The sequence below is a fragment of the Sorex fumeus genome, unplaced genomic scaffold, assembly GCF_029834395.1.
Source record: "Sorex fumeus unplaced genomic scaffold, SorFum_2.1 ptg000193l, whole genome shotgun sequence".
NCBI lineage: Eukaryota > Metazoa > Chordata > Mammalia > Eulipotyphla > Soricidae > Sorex > Sorex fumeus.
Window position 1 is genome coordinate 180,120 of NW_026606250.1, and position 17,052 is coordinate 197,171.

General features: G+C 67.3%; 1 protein-coding gene across 1 annotated transcript; it reads left to right on the forward strand.

The window, feature by feature from the left end:
• Positions 1-15,026: 15,026 nt before the first annotated feature.
• Positions 15,027-16,382, forward strand: LOC130017428 (neuroendocrine secretory protein 55-like). Its single transcript, XM_056108142.1, has 2 exons — positions 15,027-15,976; positions 16,215-16,382. Exon 1 carries the CDS (start codon positions 15,227-15,229, stop codon positions 15,929-15,931), a length of 705 nt encoding a protein of 234 aa, XP_055964117.1. The 5' UTR covers positions 15,027-15,226; the 3' UTR covers positions 15,932-15,976; positions 16,215-16,382.
• The last annotated feature ends 670 nt before the right edge of the window (positions 16,383-17,052 follow it).

Below are 17,052 nucleotides of genomic sequence, written 5' to 3' on the forward strand. Positions count from 1 at the left end.
GCAGAGATGCCGAGAAATGCCCCCAGAGCCCAGGGCAGTACCCGGGAAGGGGGGTCCCATGGCAGGGCGCGGCCCAAACAGCGACACCGGAGAAGGGGCCATAAGCCCCACTGAGACCCCGCCGGGGAAGGTCCCGCCAGCTGCCCTCCAGGGCCAGTGCCCACCGGCTGCAGGGCTGGGGCCGGGAGCAGTTGGCGTAGGAGAGCAGGTGGCCAAGGTGCCCGCATGTTGGGCACCCCAGCAAGGGGCGGGGAGCCATGGAGCTGAGTGGACCCTTGGCCGCGTGTCCGCCGGTCCATCCTCTAGGCCAAGGTCACTTCCTCTTTGTTCTTGTTTCCTGGCTCTTCCTGCCGCCCTTGGCCTCGCCGGTCCCTCTGCCCTTGGCCTTTACGCCTGGCACCTCTCGGACCTCCCCCTGGCTGGCTGGCACAAGGCCTGGGGCTCAGCAGGCCGAGGCCAAGGCCTCCGGCCCGCAGAGCCCTCAGCCCTGTGAGAGTCCGGCTGTCCCGGGCAGAGAGGGACCGCTGCCTTGGCCTCTGCACGCGGCCCGGCCAGGGGCATCCGCCATCATCCGTCCGTCCTGCAGGGTCTGGGGCCTCTTCTGCCCGCATGGTGCCCGCCTGTGGAGCAACAGCATGGTGGGGCGGGTGCTGTCCTAGGACGCAGCCCACCCATGTCGACTCCCACTCCCAGGGGGTCTCTGGAGCACAGCCAGTAGCCGCCTCACCCCGGCCAGTGCTGCTGCCTGCTGCTCAGGACCAGGACGGCGTCTCGGAGAGGGCTCCAGGCCCGGCAGTGTCCAGCTGGCGGCTGCGGGGGCAGAGAAGACAGTGAGGGACGCAGCGGCCGCCCAGCTGCAGGGAGGGTTCGAGGCGGGTAGTCCCCCAATCCCCCCCCGCTGGCCCCAGAGCCTGCAGGGCGGCCCTCACCGAGGGAAGAAGCTGGAGGGGGAGCACGCAGGGGGCCCTGCCTCAACCAGAACCAAGGGGCCGTTCCCACCTCTGCCAGCCTGGGAGGCCCTTCACACACCCCAAATGCATGCTGGCAGCGACCCCAGAATGGCAGGAAGAGCTGAGTCTCACTGGGGAACACCGTCATCACCCCCACACCCACCCAGTCACTGGACCGTCCATCCTCCACCCCCTCCATCCCTCTGTCCATCTTTCCATTATCCATCCCCTCTATCCAATCATCCATCCATCCATCCATCCCTCTATCCCATACGTCCATCCATCTCTCTACCCAATTCATCCATCATTCCATCCATCCATCCCTCTATCTAATCCATTCATCCATCCATTATCCATCCCTCCACCAATCCATCCATCCATCCATCCCTCTACCCAATTCATCCATCTATCTATCCCTCTATCTAATCCATTCATCCATTATCCATCCCTCTATCCAATTATTCATCCATCCATCCCTCTATCCCATACCTCTATCCATCCCTCTATCCAACCATCCGTCGATCCATTCCTCTATCCAATCCAATCCATCCATCCATCCATCCATCCATCCATCCCTCTAATCCATTCATCCATCCATTAACTATCCCTCGACCCAATTCATCCATCCATCCATCCATCTATCTAATCCATTCATCCATCCATCCCTCTACCCAATCCATCATCCATCCATCCTTCCCTCTACCCAATCATCTACCCATCCTTCTACCCATCCATCCATCCATCCATCCATCCATCCATCCTTCCCTCTACCCAATCATCCATCCATCCATCCATCCATCTATCCATCCATCCGTCCTTCCCTCTACTCAATCATCCACCCATCCTTCTACCCATCCATCCATCCATCCATCCATCCATCCATCCATCCATCCATCCTTCCCTCTACCCAATCATCCATCCATCCATCCATCCATCCATCCCTCTACCCAATCATCCACCCATCCTTCTACCCATCCATCCATCCATCCATCCATCCTTCCCTCTACTCAATCATCCACCCATCCTTCTACCCATCCATCCCTCCCTCCCTCCCTCTATCTAATCCATCCTTCCATTATCCGTCCCTCCACCTAATCCACCAGTCCATCCCTCAACCCGAGCGAATAAAATCCTCCGGAAACGTGGATGCTTGCAGGGCGGCTCTGGGACAGGGCAGCGGTGGGAAGCCTGGCCTGGCACGTGGCCGACCCCAGGTCAATGTCCACACCCCCCCAGGGCTGAGGCCCCCAAATCACAGAAACCAAAGAAGGAGACGGACAGAGCTGCCCAGATGGGGGTCCCAGGCCCAGCCCGGAGCAGGAAGGGGCGGCGGAGAGGCTGGCGGGAGGCCCACACCCATGGACGCATGAGGGGCCGGCTGCAGAGGGGCCTCAGGGCCATCCCGAGCGGCCCCAGGGCTGGGACCTGGGGCTACGACTGACGCCTCCCCACAGGAAGCGAGAGCTCCCATGTGCCGCCGTCCCCGTGGACAAGGGCGCTGAGCTCCTGGGCCAGAGCTGCCCCCGCCTGCCCAGTCACTCCCGAGAACGGGTGCCCGGAGCACTCTGGGCATCATCGCTGCAGCTGCGCCACCTAGTGGCCAGGGCCTGGGGCACCTGTGCCACCCATCACTTGCACCCAGAGCAGGTGGCCGGGTGGCCAAGCAGGCAGAGACCCTACATGCCCCCCGGGAGACACTGACGCCCCCACTGGGGCCACCCGAGGGAGGAAAGCACGAATCAGCCCCCCCAGTTCAAGAGGGCAGAGATGACCTCAGCCTTCCAGGGTGGGGAAGGGGCGTGGAGGGGTCCGGTGGGGTCTCCCTGACTGTCACCGCCCTTCCTGGCTCCCGAGGCCATGTGGGTTCCAGAGGCACCTTAAACCCTTCTGAGAAACCTCCCTCGGAATGGGTGGGCCATGGAAGTCCATCCTGACCCCTCAGTTTAGAGCTCCAGCCCTACAGTACCTTTGACCACGCTAACACAACCAGGTACCCTCCTTCCATCCATCCCTCTACCCAATCATCCAACCATCCTTCTACCCATCCATCCATCCATCCATTCTTCCATCCATCCATCCATCCATCCATCCATCCATCCGTTCTTCCATCCATCCACCCACCCACCCACCCACCCACCCACCCACCCATCCATCCATCCATCCATTCTTCCATCCATCCATCCATCCATCCATCCATCCATCCATCCATCCGTTCTTCCATCCATCCATCTACCCATCCATCCATCCATCCATCCATCCATCCACCCATTCTTCTACCCATCCACCCATCCTTCCCTATACCAAATCATCCACCCATTCTTCTACCCATCCATCTATCCATTCATCCATCCATCCACCCATTCTTCTATCCATCCATCCATCCATCCACCCACCCACCCACCCTTCTACCCATCCACACATCCATCCATCCTTCCCTCTTCCCAATCCTTCCATCCATCCCTGTTTATCCTCCATCTACCATCTATTCATCCCTCAACTCACCCATTCATGCTCCCCCCCATTTACCTACCAACCTGCCCCTCCACCCACCCACCCTTCACCCACTCAACCCACTTACCCATCCATCATCCACCCACTCACCAACCCATCCATCTCTCCACCCAATCCTTCCATCGTTCCCTCCACATACCCACCCACCTGCCCACCTTTCCCCCCACCCACCCAGAGTGCCACTTCCAGAGACACCTCATCGGACCCTCTTCACCAGTGAGGCCCACCGGCCCCCTGGGGTCACAGTGGACTGTGGTGAAGTGAGGGAAGCCACTGCTGCCCGCTGTGGCCACACCCCCACCCCCGCCCGGGCCGGGGCAGGGAGGACGTTCCGAGGGCTCTGGCCCCCACGGCCTTCCCTGGGCCCCCCGTTTCCAGCCGAGCCCCACCTCTGGGCCCGCCGGCTCCGCCACTTTCCCTTCCAAGGCCTTGGGGGGGCGTCACCCCTCTTCAAGGCTGCTGTGGGGGTGAACTCAGTCCAGCCGAGTGGGGGGCAGCGGCGCCAGCTCCCGGACCTTGGCCCGGGGCCAGGTTGCCCACCTTCAGGATGGCTCTGTGAGCCCCGAGACAGCGCCCCCGCCCCGCCACCGAGACCTGCCCCGGGCTCCTCAGAGCCTCGCTAAGCCCCTGGGCGGGAGGCCCGGTGCCCAGAGCTGCGGAGATGTTGGCGTTGCCGTGGAAACCACCCTCCCCTGCCGCTTCCACTCAGGTCGCGAAGGGGCAGCTCCCCGGCCGGGGGCCCCCTCGGCCTCCTCGTCCCCGGCCAGGCCACGCGGCTCAGCCACGAGCTCAGGCCCAGAGACCAAAGTCACGGCAAAGTCAAGGAGGCCCCGGGCAGCAGCTGGGCAGCTAATCCCGGTGGCCGTCATTCCTTCCGAGATAAGAATAGCCACTCACCAGCTCGGGGCAAGCAAGTGCGAATGCCCCTGGACGCCAGGCCCTGCCGGCTGAGTGACGGGCCAGGTGGCCGCGGGGGTGGCACCGGGGCCGTCCGACAGGGGGCAGTCGGCCCTCGACCGGGCCAGGCCGAGCCCCGTGCCCCGCTCTGGTGGACCCCCTGAGTCTCTGGGCTGGTGGGGGCGCGGGTCTGACGGACCCCTAAGAATGGTCCCACAAGTGCCAGGACCCCCAGCCCACGCAAGCCCACGGACGAGACCCCCAGTGGCCAGGGTGGGGTCCAGCCCGGCTCTGTCGGACGCCCAAGCCGGGGCCCCCAGCTCAGCCGCCCTCCCCGCTCCCCCTCTCTGAGTGGGGGTCGGAGCCATCCCTCCGCCCCCGCCCCCCAGACCCTCCGCACTGGCGCCCGAGGCCGCTCCCCTGCCTGGCTTCTCCCCAGGGTGCTAAGCCATGGAGCCATGGCCACAGTGTCCTCCAAATCCCCCTGCCCCTCCGGCCGGCTGCCAACTCAGCAGCCGTTGGCCTATGACATTTAAAACGCCCGTCCGACCCGGGCACTTAGAACCCAACACCTCAGCTGCTCCTCCCGTCATGCTCCGGGCGGACACGGCTTCCCGTAAGGGCGGCTGACCCCGGCCACGTGCCCTCGCTGGCGCCTCCGTCCGGGCCGCCAGCCAGCCCGAGCCCACCCTGCCCTGCGTGTGCCCGTGGCGTGGGGCGGCACATCTTTCAAAGGCGTCTCGCCATGGGGGTCCCTGAGCGGGCAGCGGGCAGACCCCTCATGGGTCCCTGGCCTCACACGAGCCCCCCGCCCCGACAGGCGCAGGAGAAGCGGGGTGCGGGCCCACTTGGGGGTCTGCCGGAGGACGTCCTGGAGCGGCTGGGCTGGCGGCCACCGCAGCTGTGCTGGGGGCCCTGGGCCTCCTCTCCACCCAGTGTGCCCGGAAAATTCCAGAACAGCAAGTTTAAAAATAAACGGGTGGAAAAACAGATTCAGCAAATAGCTGCAGAGGGCCTAGCATGTGCTGGACACTGGGGGCCCCCGGGCACGGCACGAAGCCGGCCCGTCACGCAGCCCCGGAGGCCCTCGAACTGGGGTCAGCACTGCCCGCGGGTGGGCAACTCAGAAGTGTGCTGGAAGGGATTTCGGGCCGATGGCCGGTGCCCGCGGGATCCGGACACCGCAGCGTGGGCGGAAAGGGGTCGTGACGGGCTCCAGGCCGAGAAGCCCAACTCACACGGGCACTGGCCACGCAGGGCACGGAGGGACGGGACAGCGGGCAGGGCACTGGCCGCGTGCGCAGCCAAGCAAGGGTCCTACCTCGGTGCCCCAGGCCCGCCCGCTGGGATCCCCAAGAGCCACGAGTCGGCCCCAAGCCCCAAGCGGGGCCCCACGTCCCCGAAGTGAAAGAAACCCCAACAAGGCCCAAGACAGGGCAGGGGCGGAGGCACCCACACGCCCGCCCACCCACAGGCTGCGGCCAACCAGAGGCGACCGAGTTCAGAGCCAGCAGAAACCCTGAGCGCCACACCTCCAAGCCCCCTCCAAGCCCCCCACGACGCTGGGGGCTTCTCCAGCTGCCCCCCGAGAAGCAGTCAGCATCTCCCACTCACTCCCCCCACTCACAGCCCCGGCTGCACCTGCCGTCTCGCCGTGGGGGCAGCCTCTGAGCCTGGGGATGGTCGGGACTGCAGCCCCCACCCCGCGTGAGCGTGGCCCTGGGCCTGTGCCCTCCCCCAGAGCCCCCCACGGCCCCAGTGAGAGCAGGAGAGGGCCCGGGGCACCCAAGGCGGGTAGGCCCAGCCCAGGGGGCTGAGGCCGCGGGGTCCCACCTCACTGATCGGCCGCCTCTTGGCTGCGTGTGTGAAGAGAGACACTGTGAAGCGCCGGGAAATGCCACGGAAAAGGCCGAAAAGGACATGGACGTCTGCTGACTTATTGTTAGGGGACAAATGTCACAAGGGGACTGTCCCCCCACACAGCACTGGGCCGCCCGGCCAGCCCCAGGCTGCCCACGCCCCCGCGCAGGGGAGCCGGGGCCCCCAGCACCACCTGCCCCGAGATGCCGAGTGTCCGGTGACAGGGGCAGGAATGTGCCCGGCAGCAAGAAGGCCCACCGGGAGGCCCGGGGATGGCCAGGAATAGCCTCCCGGGCAGGGGGCGGCGCGCGGAGTCGGCCCAGGCGTCTGCTTCTCCTCCTGCATGTCCAAGCAGCACTCAGCGGGGCGCGGGGGAGGGGGCGCGAGCTTTAAAAATAAAATCAGACCACTGCGCGGGGGAGGGGGGCGGGGGGGAGGTGGTGTGCCCGCCGACCGACCATCCGACCGACAGCGGGAGTCAGGCGCCGTGAGCCTGATGGGCCAGCATGGCCGCACCCCTCACCAAGGCTCAGACCAGCCCTGCCCGGCTCAGGGAGGCCATTTCGCCAGCCTCACCGAGCTGGGCCTGCCCTGAGCCCCCCACCCAGCTACCCAGGGTCACCTGGCAGCCCACCAGGCCACGGCACGGGGCTCTGGGACCACCCCCCCATGTCTGTGGGCTCCAACCCCACCCAGCCTGTGCTTGGGGCGCCAGGCCATGCGGCTGAGGCGGCCCTGGGGGGCAGCGGAGGGGACAGGCCTCGCCGGGCTGCGTCCCCAGAGTGCGGGCACGGCTGCCGACTTGGCCGGCTTTTTTGAACAACCAGCAGAAAGAGCAAGCGCTCCACCGAGCTCTCCTGGCCCTGCCGCTGGCCAAGGCCTCCCGGCGGCCAAGCCTGGTGCTTTGGGCAGGACTGTGTCCTATTTCCAGCCTCCCCCCGCCCGGGCCAGTGCTCACTCGGCCCCGTCCCTCTGTTCTGAAATGACCCGGGGTAGAAGGTGGAGTTCTGGGGACAAGAACCCACCACGCCACCGAGGCCCCCACCGACGGCCCGACGGCCCGGCCTCAGCGGCCCGGGGAGGGGCTGAGCCCACCTCGCCCCCAGTCTCCCCCTCCCCCCCACACCACCAGCACCCGGGAGACCCGCAACCCACAGGCGCCAGAGCGGCTCAGCGCCCCCCGCGGGCCCGGGTCTGTGAACCAGCGTCCCAGCTCCTCCAGGGCTACGCTCCCACTCAGAATCCCCGGGCCCCCGAGACTCAGTCCCCGTCAGCTCTATAGCCCCACCGCACCCCCACAGGCCTCGGGACCCCTGAGCCCCAGACCTGAATAGGCAGACCCGCGGCCCCCAGCCTGCTCCCTGGGGGCTCCAGGGGTGCTTCCTCTCCTAGCCTGGGCGCGGATGGGAACGGAGCCGTCTTCACGGATGCCTCACTCCCTCCGGGCCCCCCACGGCACTGGGTGGAGGGACGCGTGTGACCAGCCTGTGTGGCCGCAGCCAGCCCAGGACCCCAGACCTCCCATCCAGGGGCGCCAACGGGGCTGGGAACACCAGCAGAGAGGCCCGCTCCCTGTTGGACTCTGCCAAGCGGCTCCCTTCTGTACTGACCCTCCTGCCACCTGCACCTTTGCCCCCACCACCGGTACCACCAATGTACGGCACTGGCACCACCACCACCAACATGTCACTGGCACCACCATTACCACCCCCATCACCACCACTGACACCATCGCCCACACCAGCACGACCAATCTCACCATCACCACCACCACCACCACCACCATCACCTCCACCATTACCATTACCATCACCACCATCACCATCACCCTCACCGTCACCACCACCCACACCACCACCACCATCACCACCAACATACATCACTGGCACCACCATTACCACCCCCCATCACCACCACTGACACCAGCACCACCAGTCTCACCATCACCACCACCACCACCACGATCCTCACCTCCATCACCACCACCACTGTCAGCATCATCCTCACCGTCACCACCACCATCACTTACACCATCACCTCCACCATTACCACCATCACCATCACCACCATCACCACCACCCACACCAAGCACCACCGACCTCACCATCACCACCATCACCACCCCCAATCCCACCGTCTCACTGCCGCCCACACCTTGCTGCCACCCCCCACCCGGGCCGGTGAGACCCACGTTCTCGCCTCCTCTCTGCTCTCTGGCTCCGTCCCCGTCCCGCCTCCTCTCCAAGGTGTGCCACAGGGAGGGGGACGCAGTGTCTGGCTGCATGCGGGGGTACAGCGGGCACCCGAGTTTTGTCTGGTTTAGAAAAGGGGTCTTCTCTCAGGGTGGACTGGAGACAGAAGAAAGGGGGGAGGGCACTCGCACACAGCTGGCCCTGAGTGCTCCCTGAGCACTGCCAGGGGTGCTCCCTGAGCACCAGGGCCAGCAAGAGCCCTGGGCACCACCCGGAGTGGCCCCAAAAGCCAAGGCCCGGATTCGCGCAGGTCTGCCGCTCTGGCCCGGCTCCTGCCAAGCATGTGCCAGGGAGGGACAAGGGGGGTCCCGGGAAGGCCGGAGGGAGAGGGGGAGCGGGGTCCACGCTGGGCCGGGGCAGGGGCAGATCAAAGGGAGAAGGACGCACAAGCTCCCCTCCCTGCCGGAACCCGGCGAGCACCGCGCCAGCCCCGTCCCTGCCGCTGTGGCCGAGAGGAAACAGAATGAGCCCACGACCACGCGCAGGGGAAACGCACAGACGCTCCCAGCCCACAGCTGGGGGCCTCGGTGGGAGCAGGGCCGCGGCTAATGCGTCAGGGGAAGTCCCGCGGGGGCCGCCGACGTTCGCTAGGCGTCGTGGAGCCGGCCTGAAACCCGTAAAGTCAGACTCAGGCACGCAGGCCGGGCCCCGGCCGGAATCACGGGCCACGGTAGCAGTTTCCGGAGCCCCCCGGTGGGTGTGGGTCTGCAGGGCAGAGCCCGAGAGAAACAGAGACATAGAGATGCCGATGTCAGGAGCTCCCGACGCCCAAGGTCAGCAGCCCCCGAAGAACACAGAGTCGTCAGGATGGCGTTCCCGGGGCCTGCCCGCCACGTCTGCGGGCGCCAACGAGGAAAGGACAAGCCGGACCCCCAGGGCCAGCCAAGACGCCATCTCGGGCGAAACCCGGCCAGGCGCCCTCCCCGCTATGTTCCCCGATGGTGTCACTCCAGCCGGAGCACAGCAGGGCCCTGAGGACGGGGGGGGGGGGGGGGGGGGGGGGGGGGAGGGGCCTGGCCTTGCGCGCGGCAGGCTGCACTCGAGCCCCGGCATCCCAGGTGGAACCGATAACCCCCCGGAGCACCGCCAGGTGTGCTTCCTGAGTGCGGAGCCTACAGTGACCCTGGCACAGCTGGCTGCAGCCCCCAAACCAACACAAGAATGAATCCGAACAGCTCCCCCAAACCACACGGGCAGAGCGCTGGGAGCAGAGAGAAGGGACTGGCGGGGGGGGGGGCAGGAGACGGGGGCACCTGCCACCAGGCCACGGGGGGGGCAGGGAGAAGTGAGGGGCCAAGAAGCCCCTCAGCACCGCCCATGTGGGTCTCAGTATTTTCTTTTTAATTTTTAGAAAGATTTTATTTATTTATTTATTTATTAGTGACACACCATGAGGTACAGTTGTAGATTTACAAATTTTTGTGCTTGGGTTTCAGTTACACAGTGATCGAGTACCCATCCCTCCACCAGTGCCCACTCTCCACCACCAATGATCCCAGTATCCCTCCCACCCCCCCACCCCATCTCCCCACCCCCCCACCTCTGTGGCAAGGCATTTCCCCCCCCTTTTTTGGGGTCACACCTGGCAATGCACAGGGGTTCCTCCCGGCTCTGCACTCAGGAATCACTCCTGGCGGTGCTCGGGGGACCCTGTGGGATGCTGGGGATCGAACCCGGGTTGGCCGCGTGCAAGGCACACGCCCTCCCCGCTGTGCTCTCGCTCCAGCCCAAGGCATTCCCTTTTGCTCTCTTCCCTTTAAGGGTGTTGCAGTTTGCAATAGAGGTACTGAGTGGCCTTAGTGTTCGGTCTATAGCCTAGTTTCAGCACGCATCTCGCGTCCCGGCCGAGTCCTCCAAACACCCTTTACTTGGTGTTCCCTTCTCTGTCTGAGCTGCCTCTTCCCCCAGCATGTGCTGCCGGCTTCCAAGCCCCGGAGCAGACCTCCTGGTACTTACCTCGACTATCCTTGGGTGTTCGACTCCTATTCTGATACTTTCTATTCCCCAGAGGAGTGCGGTCTCCCTTTGTCTGCATAGGGTCTCAGTTTTAAGAAGGCAGCGTCAGAACCCATCCGGGGGCCTCCTGCTCTGAAGCACCCCAGGCCCTCTGACCCCGCCACCTCTTCCCGAGCCCTGTGTCGGGAGCACGGCGGGGAATGAGCCCAAGTCACTGGGAACCTGCTTCCTCACCGAGCCCCGGGTCAGGCCCACCATGTGCCCACCCTCCGGGGCACCAGCCTCATGCAGCTTCCGCCCACTGCACTGCCCGTCCCCCACAGGGGAGACTCACACTGGTGTCAGTTCTCAGGCTGCCCCCCACCCAGTGCCTTTCCCGCTGCCTCTCTCCACCCCCCGCACAGGGGGCCCAGCTGGGACTGGGCTCTGAGGGCCCGTGTCTGGCCGCCGGGAGCTCCAGGTGTGAGTCGGCGGTGGGGGGCGGTGAGTGAGATGAGGAATCGGCCTCAACATCCCCTGAAGAGCTCAGGCTGGGGCCTCTGGAAGGCGGTGCCCAGACCCGGTGCCAGGCGCCGGGGCGCCCCCGTGGGCTCTGGCCCGGTCCCCGAGCCCGTCTGAGGGGGCGACTCGGCGGACGAGCCCCAAAACACCCAACTCTGTGAGAGCTGGGTGGACGAGGCGTGTGGGCAAGTGGGTAGGGTCATGTGAGCATATACGTGCGTGTACATGCGTGTGTGTGTGCATGCCTGTGAGTGTGTGCGTGCGTGTGTGCACATGGGTGGGCTCTGAGTGCTGGGGGCCAGAGGCACAGGTGGGGTGCAGGGGTGGCCCGAGGTGGAAGCCTCAACCAGAGCGCTGGGGCCACAGCAGAGCTCCCGGCGCAGGGGCCGGCTGAGCACTGTGGCCTGACTCAGCGCCGTGGGCCGTGGACGTCTTGGCGCACTCGGAGGCAGCAGGCTGGGCCGACGGACAGAACCAGGACCGAGTTCTACAGGCCAGAGCCAGGCCAGCGACGAGAGGGTAGCGAGAGGGTCACGAGAGGACCAGCCGCGCTGGGGGGAGGGCGAGGACGGTGGGAATGGGCAGGTAGGCAGGAGGTGGGGGCGGTGGGCCGGCGGCCCCCACAGAGACACAGTGAAGGGAAGGAAAAGGCCCGGCCGATAAGGCTGCGGGCGGGAGCGGGGGGCCCGGGCCCGGCCCCCATGCAGGCGGGCAGACCGCGCCATCCCAACAATGGCCTGGACGCAGCCCAGCCCCGTCCGGGGGGCGATTATTTCCCCCAATTGTTCGCCTGTGCTCGAGACGGCGTTCCCCGAGGGTCGCCGCGTCAGGGGCTGGGGTGGGGGCGTGGGGGCGGCTAGACTCTCCGGTGTGGGGAGCACGTGAAACTCCCGGGTTCGTTTCGACCCAAAGAAGGACTGTGCAGAGCGCGGCCCGCCGAGAGCAGCCCTTCCCAGGGCTGTGGGAAGCCCCTCAGGAGACCCGCCCGTCCCGTGGAACCTTCTAGCTCTGGACATCTCGGCGAGTGTGCTGGTGCTCCACGTGGCGTGCAGCCTGGCCTGGCGCACCCCCCATCTCCCCGGGACCCCTGCACAGTGCCCGGGACGTGCGAGAGATCCCCGCTTCCCCCCCACGCCCACTCCTGGGCTTTGACCAAAGAAGGCAAAGGAAACCTCCAAGCGGCTCCCAGAGAACCGGCCTCCCCTCAGGGTGACCGCCGGGGTCTGGGTGGCAGTCAGCAGACCTTTAAGACGTCGTGTGCGTCAGCGCCAGAGCCGGGGTCCGTCCCTGGGAGAGCCAGGAGCGACCCCCGAGCACTGCTGAATGTGATCCAGTCCCCCCCCCCCAATAACAAAGGTGTGGTGGGGGCAGACACTGTGCTTGGCTGAGCACGGAGCCCAAGACTGGTGCCGTTCCGTGTGACCCCCGCAGACCCCCAAGTTGTCCCTGCATCTGGGGCACAGGAGTGAGTCGAGGTGAGGGCCAGGCCCGGAGGTCTGTTTTAGCTTCTTTTCCAAGAAGCCGGCCCGGGGTGGCTGGACGGCAGAGCACCCTGGAGCCAGCCCTTGGGGCCCCCTGGGTCCACCTGTTTGCTCATGTCCCCAGACTGCCGCCACCCGAGCATTCCATCCTGCCACTTGTGCCTTCCAAGGCTCCCAAAATAGCCGCAGTGCTGGGCAAAAGCACATCCTACCCAAGCCCCCAGCCCCTCTCGGGCCCCCGAATGCCTTTCTCGGACTCAGAGGCGAGTGGCAGGGCCCCCGGGCGGGCTCGGGGCATCAAGTTCCGACCCAAGTGGCTCATGAGTCCCGCAGAAAACATCTCCAACACGCGGTCATCTGTCCTTTGATTTCACCGCACCCTGAGCAAGTGCCAAGCACTGCCGGGCAGCCGGGCCCAGCTCGGAGCCTTGTCAGAGTCTCCTGCCCTGAACTCAAATCTGCGGCTTGGCACCCCCACCCTCCAGCAACTAACGAGAAGCACATCTCGGTGCCCACCCTCCCCCAGGAAAAATCCTCTAAGGGGGTGGGGGGCAAAACGGCCCTCAGGATTCACCCGGGCCAGGGCTCGGCCATGCGGGGCTGTGAGCGCGTTTCTGCCCACGGGGGTCGGGAGCCCCTCGACAGAGCCGGCCGGGGGGTGGGGTGGGGTGGGGGGAAGGTGGTCCCGCACTGAATTTCCCCGCGGCAGACGCAGCGGCCGAGCTGGGCTGCCTGGCCAGCGAGCGCCCGGGCCGCTCCCCACCGCCTGCGCCTTTTTGAAATTCATCCTGCAGCAAGCACTTTGGAAACTCACGCACGTAATGCATTTTAAAGAGCATTTTCTGCGCAGATCCATTTGCTCGGCCTCGGCTTAAGTGCGAGGTGGAACAGTATTTCAGCGCGGGCCCCTGTCCGCCCCGAGCCCGAGCCCCAGGTACGCGGAGACGTATTTGTGACTAGACAGGGCCGGGGCCGAGATGGAGTGTTTTCTTCCATGTTCGCCCGCTGATTAAAATGCATCTTGCAAAGAAAGTGCATTACTAATGCAGAATCGGGTCCAAAAATATTATGTAACGCACATTTTTTAATAATGCAGGCAATGTCAGTGTATCTGTACGAGCACATCAGCTCCGGGCTGCTGTCTCCATTACAGGCAGCAAACACTCCTGAAAAATGCGGCATTTCTCCCGTACGCTTCAGAACCAGGCGGCTCAAGGCCGGCAGCTCTCATCAGTCTCCCAGGAAGGAGCCCCTGGCGCCTACTCACCCTCTCTCCCCCGGGGCTGGGAACACCTGAGCGTGGCCCTTTTGCTCTTGGGACCAGTGGGGCGGCTGCCTAACCGGGGGCAACAGGGCGGGTGAGACCCCCCCAAAGGGCAGGGGAACCACGGGCCTGAACCCCCTCCCAGCCCTGCAGGGCCCTGGGGGGCCCCCAGTGACGGGGGCTCTAGGCACCGGGCCAAGCCCTTCCCGCTCCCAGTCTGGGTCCAAGCAGAGCACAGACGCCGGCCACGAGGCCAGCCACTGCAGGGCTGGGCCCACCAGCCCCTTCACTAGCCCACTCCAGGCTCCAAGGCTCCCGAGGGGCGCGGGGAAGCCGGGCAGGGCCTGGTGGGAGGAAGCAGCCTGCGGCACCTCTGCGCTGGGCCTGAGGCGAGGTCGCTGTCCCTGTGGGGACACCAGCTGCAGAGGGTCCAGTCTGCCCAGGGGAAAACAGACGAGCAACCAGAAGAGGGCCTGCTGGGGTCGGCCCACCCTGCTCTCGGTGGGGGCGAGGGGGAGCCCCATCTTCCCACCGGGGCTGGCAACACGCTCAGTGCCACAGAGCTGTCCGTGGAGGCCTCCAGGGCCGGGGAGATGCCCTCCAGGGCACCACCAAGCATGGTCAGCTGACTCACTGCCTCCGGGTCCAGGCTGCGGGTGACCCCTAACTGCGGCCGGGTTGGAAGGCACCCAACAGCCCCGGTCATCACAAGCCCCTTTCTAGAAGCAAGACTTCCCCCTTTCGTTTTAAAATTCCACTTTCGGCACCTAGAACAGAACTGAGCATGAATCAGGCCTTCGAGAAGTATTTATTGTTCGGGTCAAGTCTGCAGGCAGCGGGTGTGCGGAGGAGCCCCTGGGGTGCGAGCGGGAGGTGTGTTTGGTAGCCCCGCGGACCAGGGGGTCCTCCCTCGCTTCCCAGGCCAGGGGGGGTCCGTTCTGCTGTTTGGGGAGAAGTGGGGGGGGGGGGCGGCGGAGCCGCACTCCGTGTGTCTGTAGGTCTGCTTGGGGACTAGACGCCATCTGCCAGGGCGGTGGGGCCTGGCGGGGGTCCCGGCGCCCCCGGCCGGCCGGTGGAAAGTTCTGGGGCCACGACATCAGGCCGTCCCGGGTCCGCGGTGCGCTCCTTCGGCCCCCCGGGCCGTCCGTGGCCTCGAGCACCCTGGCGAGAGCAATCGGAGAGGAGAGAAGAGCCGCGGCGCGCCGGCGGCCGAGGCTCTCCAACAAGGTTCCCGCCTGCCACCTGCCGGCCCACTCGGGTCTGCGGCGCGGGCGCCGCGCGCGCGCGGGGACGCGCCCCCGCCCCCGCCCCCTCGCCGCACGTGCCCGGCTCAAGTCCGGGCGCGTAAGTTCGCACAAGACCCGCGCCGGACCCGCGGCGCCTCAGTCTCCTCGGTGGCCCGCCTGGCGAGAGGACCTCGGCGAGGCGCCTCTCCCGGCCTGCGAGCGCCGCGCGGCCAAGTTGGGGAAACCCGGCTTCTCACCTGGCCGGCGCCGCCCGCCGCTCGCGGTCGAGCCCGAGGGCGGCCCGGCACCCCGGCGAGCGCCCAAGAGCATGGATCGCCGCTCCCGGGCCCAGCAGTGGCGCCGCGCCCGCCACAACTACAACGACCTGTGCCCGCCCATCGGCCGCCGCGCCGCCACCGCGCTCCTCTGGCTGTCCTGCTCCATCGCGCTGCTCCGCGCGCTCGCCACGTCCAGCGCCCGCGCCCAGCAGCGCGCCCAGCAGCGCCGCAGCTTCCTCAACGCGCACCACCGCGCGGCCGCGCAGGTGGCCCCGGAGCCCGAGCCCGAGCCCGAGCCCGAGCCCGAGGGCGCCGCCGCCGCGCCCGACTGCCTCGACTACGAGTCCGAGCTCGACTACGCGTCCGACACCGACAGCGACACCGAGTCCGACCTCGAGTCCGAGACCGAGACCGAGACCGCGCCCACCACCGAGCCCGAGACCGAGCCCGAGGACGAGCGCGGCCCCCCGGTGCCGCCGCGCCTGCCCTTCGGCCAGTCCCTCGCCGAGCGCCTGCACGCCCTGCGCCTGAGCAGCCCCGACGCCTCCCCGCGCGCCTCCCCGCGCCGCCGCGCGCGCCCCGCCGCCGAGGGGGAGGAGCCGCCGCAGGAGCGCGACCCGCGGGACCCCGAGGAGGCCGACGCGCGCCCGCAGACCCGCCGGCCGCCCCGCCGCTGCCAGCCGCGCCAGGCGCGCCGCGACCAGTCCCCCGAGTCGCCCCCCCGGAAGGGGCCCATCCCCATCCGCCGGCACTGATGGCGCACGACGGGGTCCAGGTTCTCCTCGTTTTCTTCGGGCCAGGTGGGTCGCGCTCGGCGGCGGCGGGCGGGCGGGCGGGCGGGCGCGGCGGGGCGGCGCGGGCCGGGGAGGGCCCCGCTCGCTTCTTCCCAGGTGGCCCGAGGGGGCTCGCGCGCGCGCCCCGCTGGAGACGCCCCGAGGTAGGTCCCCTCCGCGCTGGCGTCCAGGACCCGCGACGACTCCCGGGCTGCGCCCCCGCACGGGTAAGTCACCGGCTCCGCGCGGCTCTTTTCCTTCCTAGAGAGAACACCCCCAAACCCAGCCGGCCCGGGCGGGCATCCCCAGCGCGGCTCGGAGGCGCGCGCGCCAACTTTCACCGGGCGACAACTGTTGCAACCTGCGGAAAGTCACCGCGTCGGGACCGGGCGAGGAGCGCAGAGCCCGCCGGCCGCCCCGCCGCGTGATCCGGCCCCGGCCCGGGGTCCCCGCTCCGCCGACCCCGAGCGTGCGCACCTGCCCGCGCGCCGCGCTTCCGCCGGAGTCGGCCAAGGAGGTACCCGGGGCGCGCGGGGAGCCCCGACGGGCCCCCGCGGCCGGCGCTGCGGGCCGGGGCGCGTCGCGGCATCGCCGGCGCCGGGTGCGGGGAGCGGGGAGGGCGGCGGGGCGGTCGCGAGCGCGAGGGGGAGCGGCCTGGGAAGGGGTCGCGGCTCTCGCCGGGACACCCCGTAATGTGTCCCCCAGAGAGCGCGGCGCCCGCGGGGTGGGGGGCGAGGGGGCGGATTCGGACCCGAGCCCTGGGGTGCGTGGTGGCGGGTGGGGGGCCGGGGAGGAGCGAAGGCTGGGCACCCGTCGCCCGGAGCGGAAACCGTCCGGGGTCCCCGCACGAAGGCGGCCGCCACCGCAGCCCGTGGGGCGCGCGCGGGACAGGAGGAAACGGGGAGGCCGGCCGCCCCCGGGGGCGCGCGGCTCGTGGGTCTGCAGCGCGGGGCTGGGCGACGCGGAGGACGATCTGGGGGACGGGCGGGTGGTCTGGGGGCCAAGATGGGAAGAGCCGGGGTGTTGGCCGGCCGGAGGGCCCCGCCTGGCGGGGAGCCCCGAAGTTGCCGTCTGTCATTCAAACACAAACTGGTGGCCTCGTG

Coding starts and splice junctions, on each gene's coding strand:
- LOC130017428 (XM_056108142.1), top strand. CDS start 15,227: ATGGATCGCCGCTCCCGGGCCCAGCAGTGGCGCCGCGCCCGCCACAAC.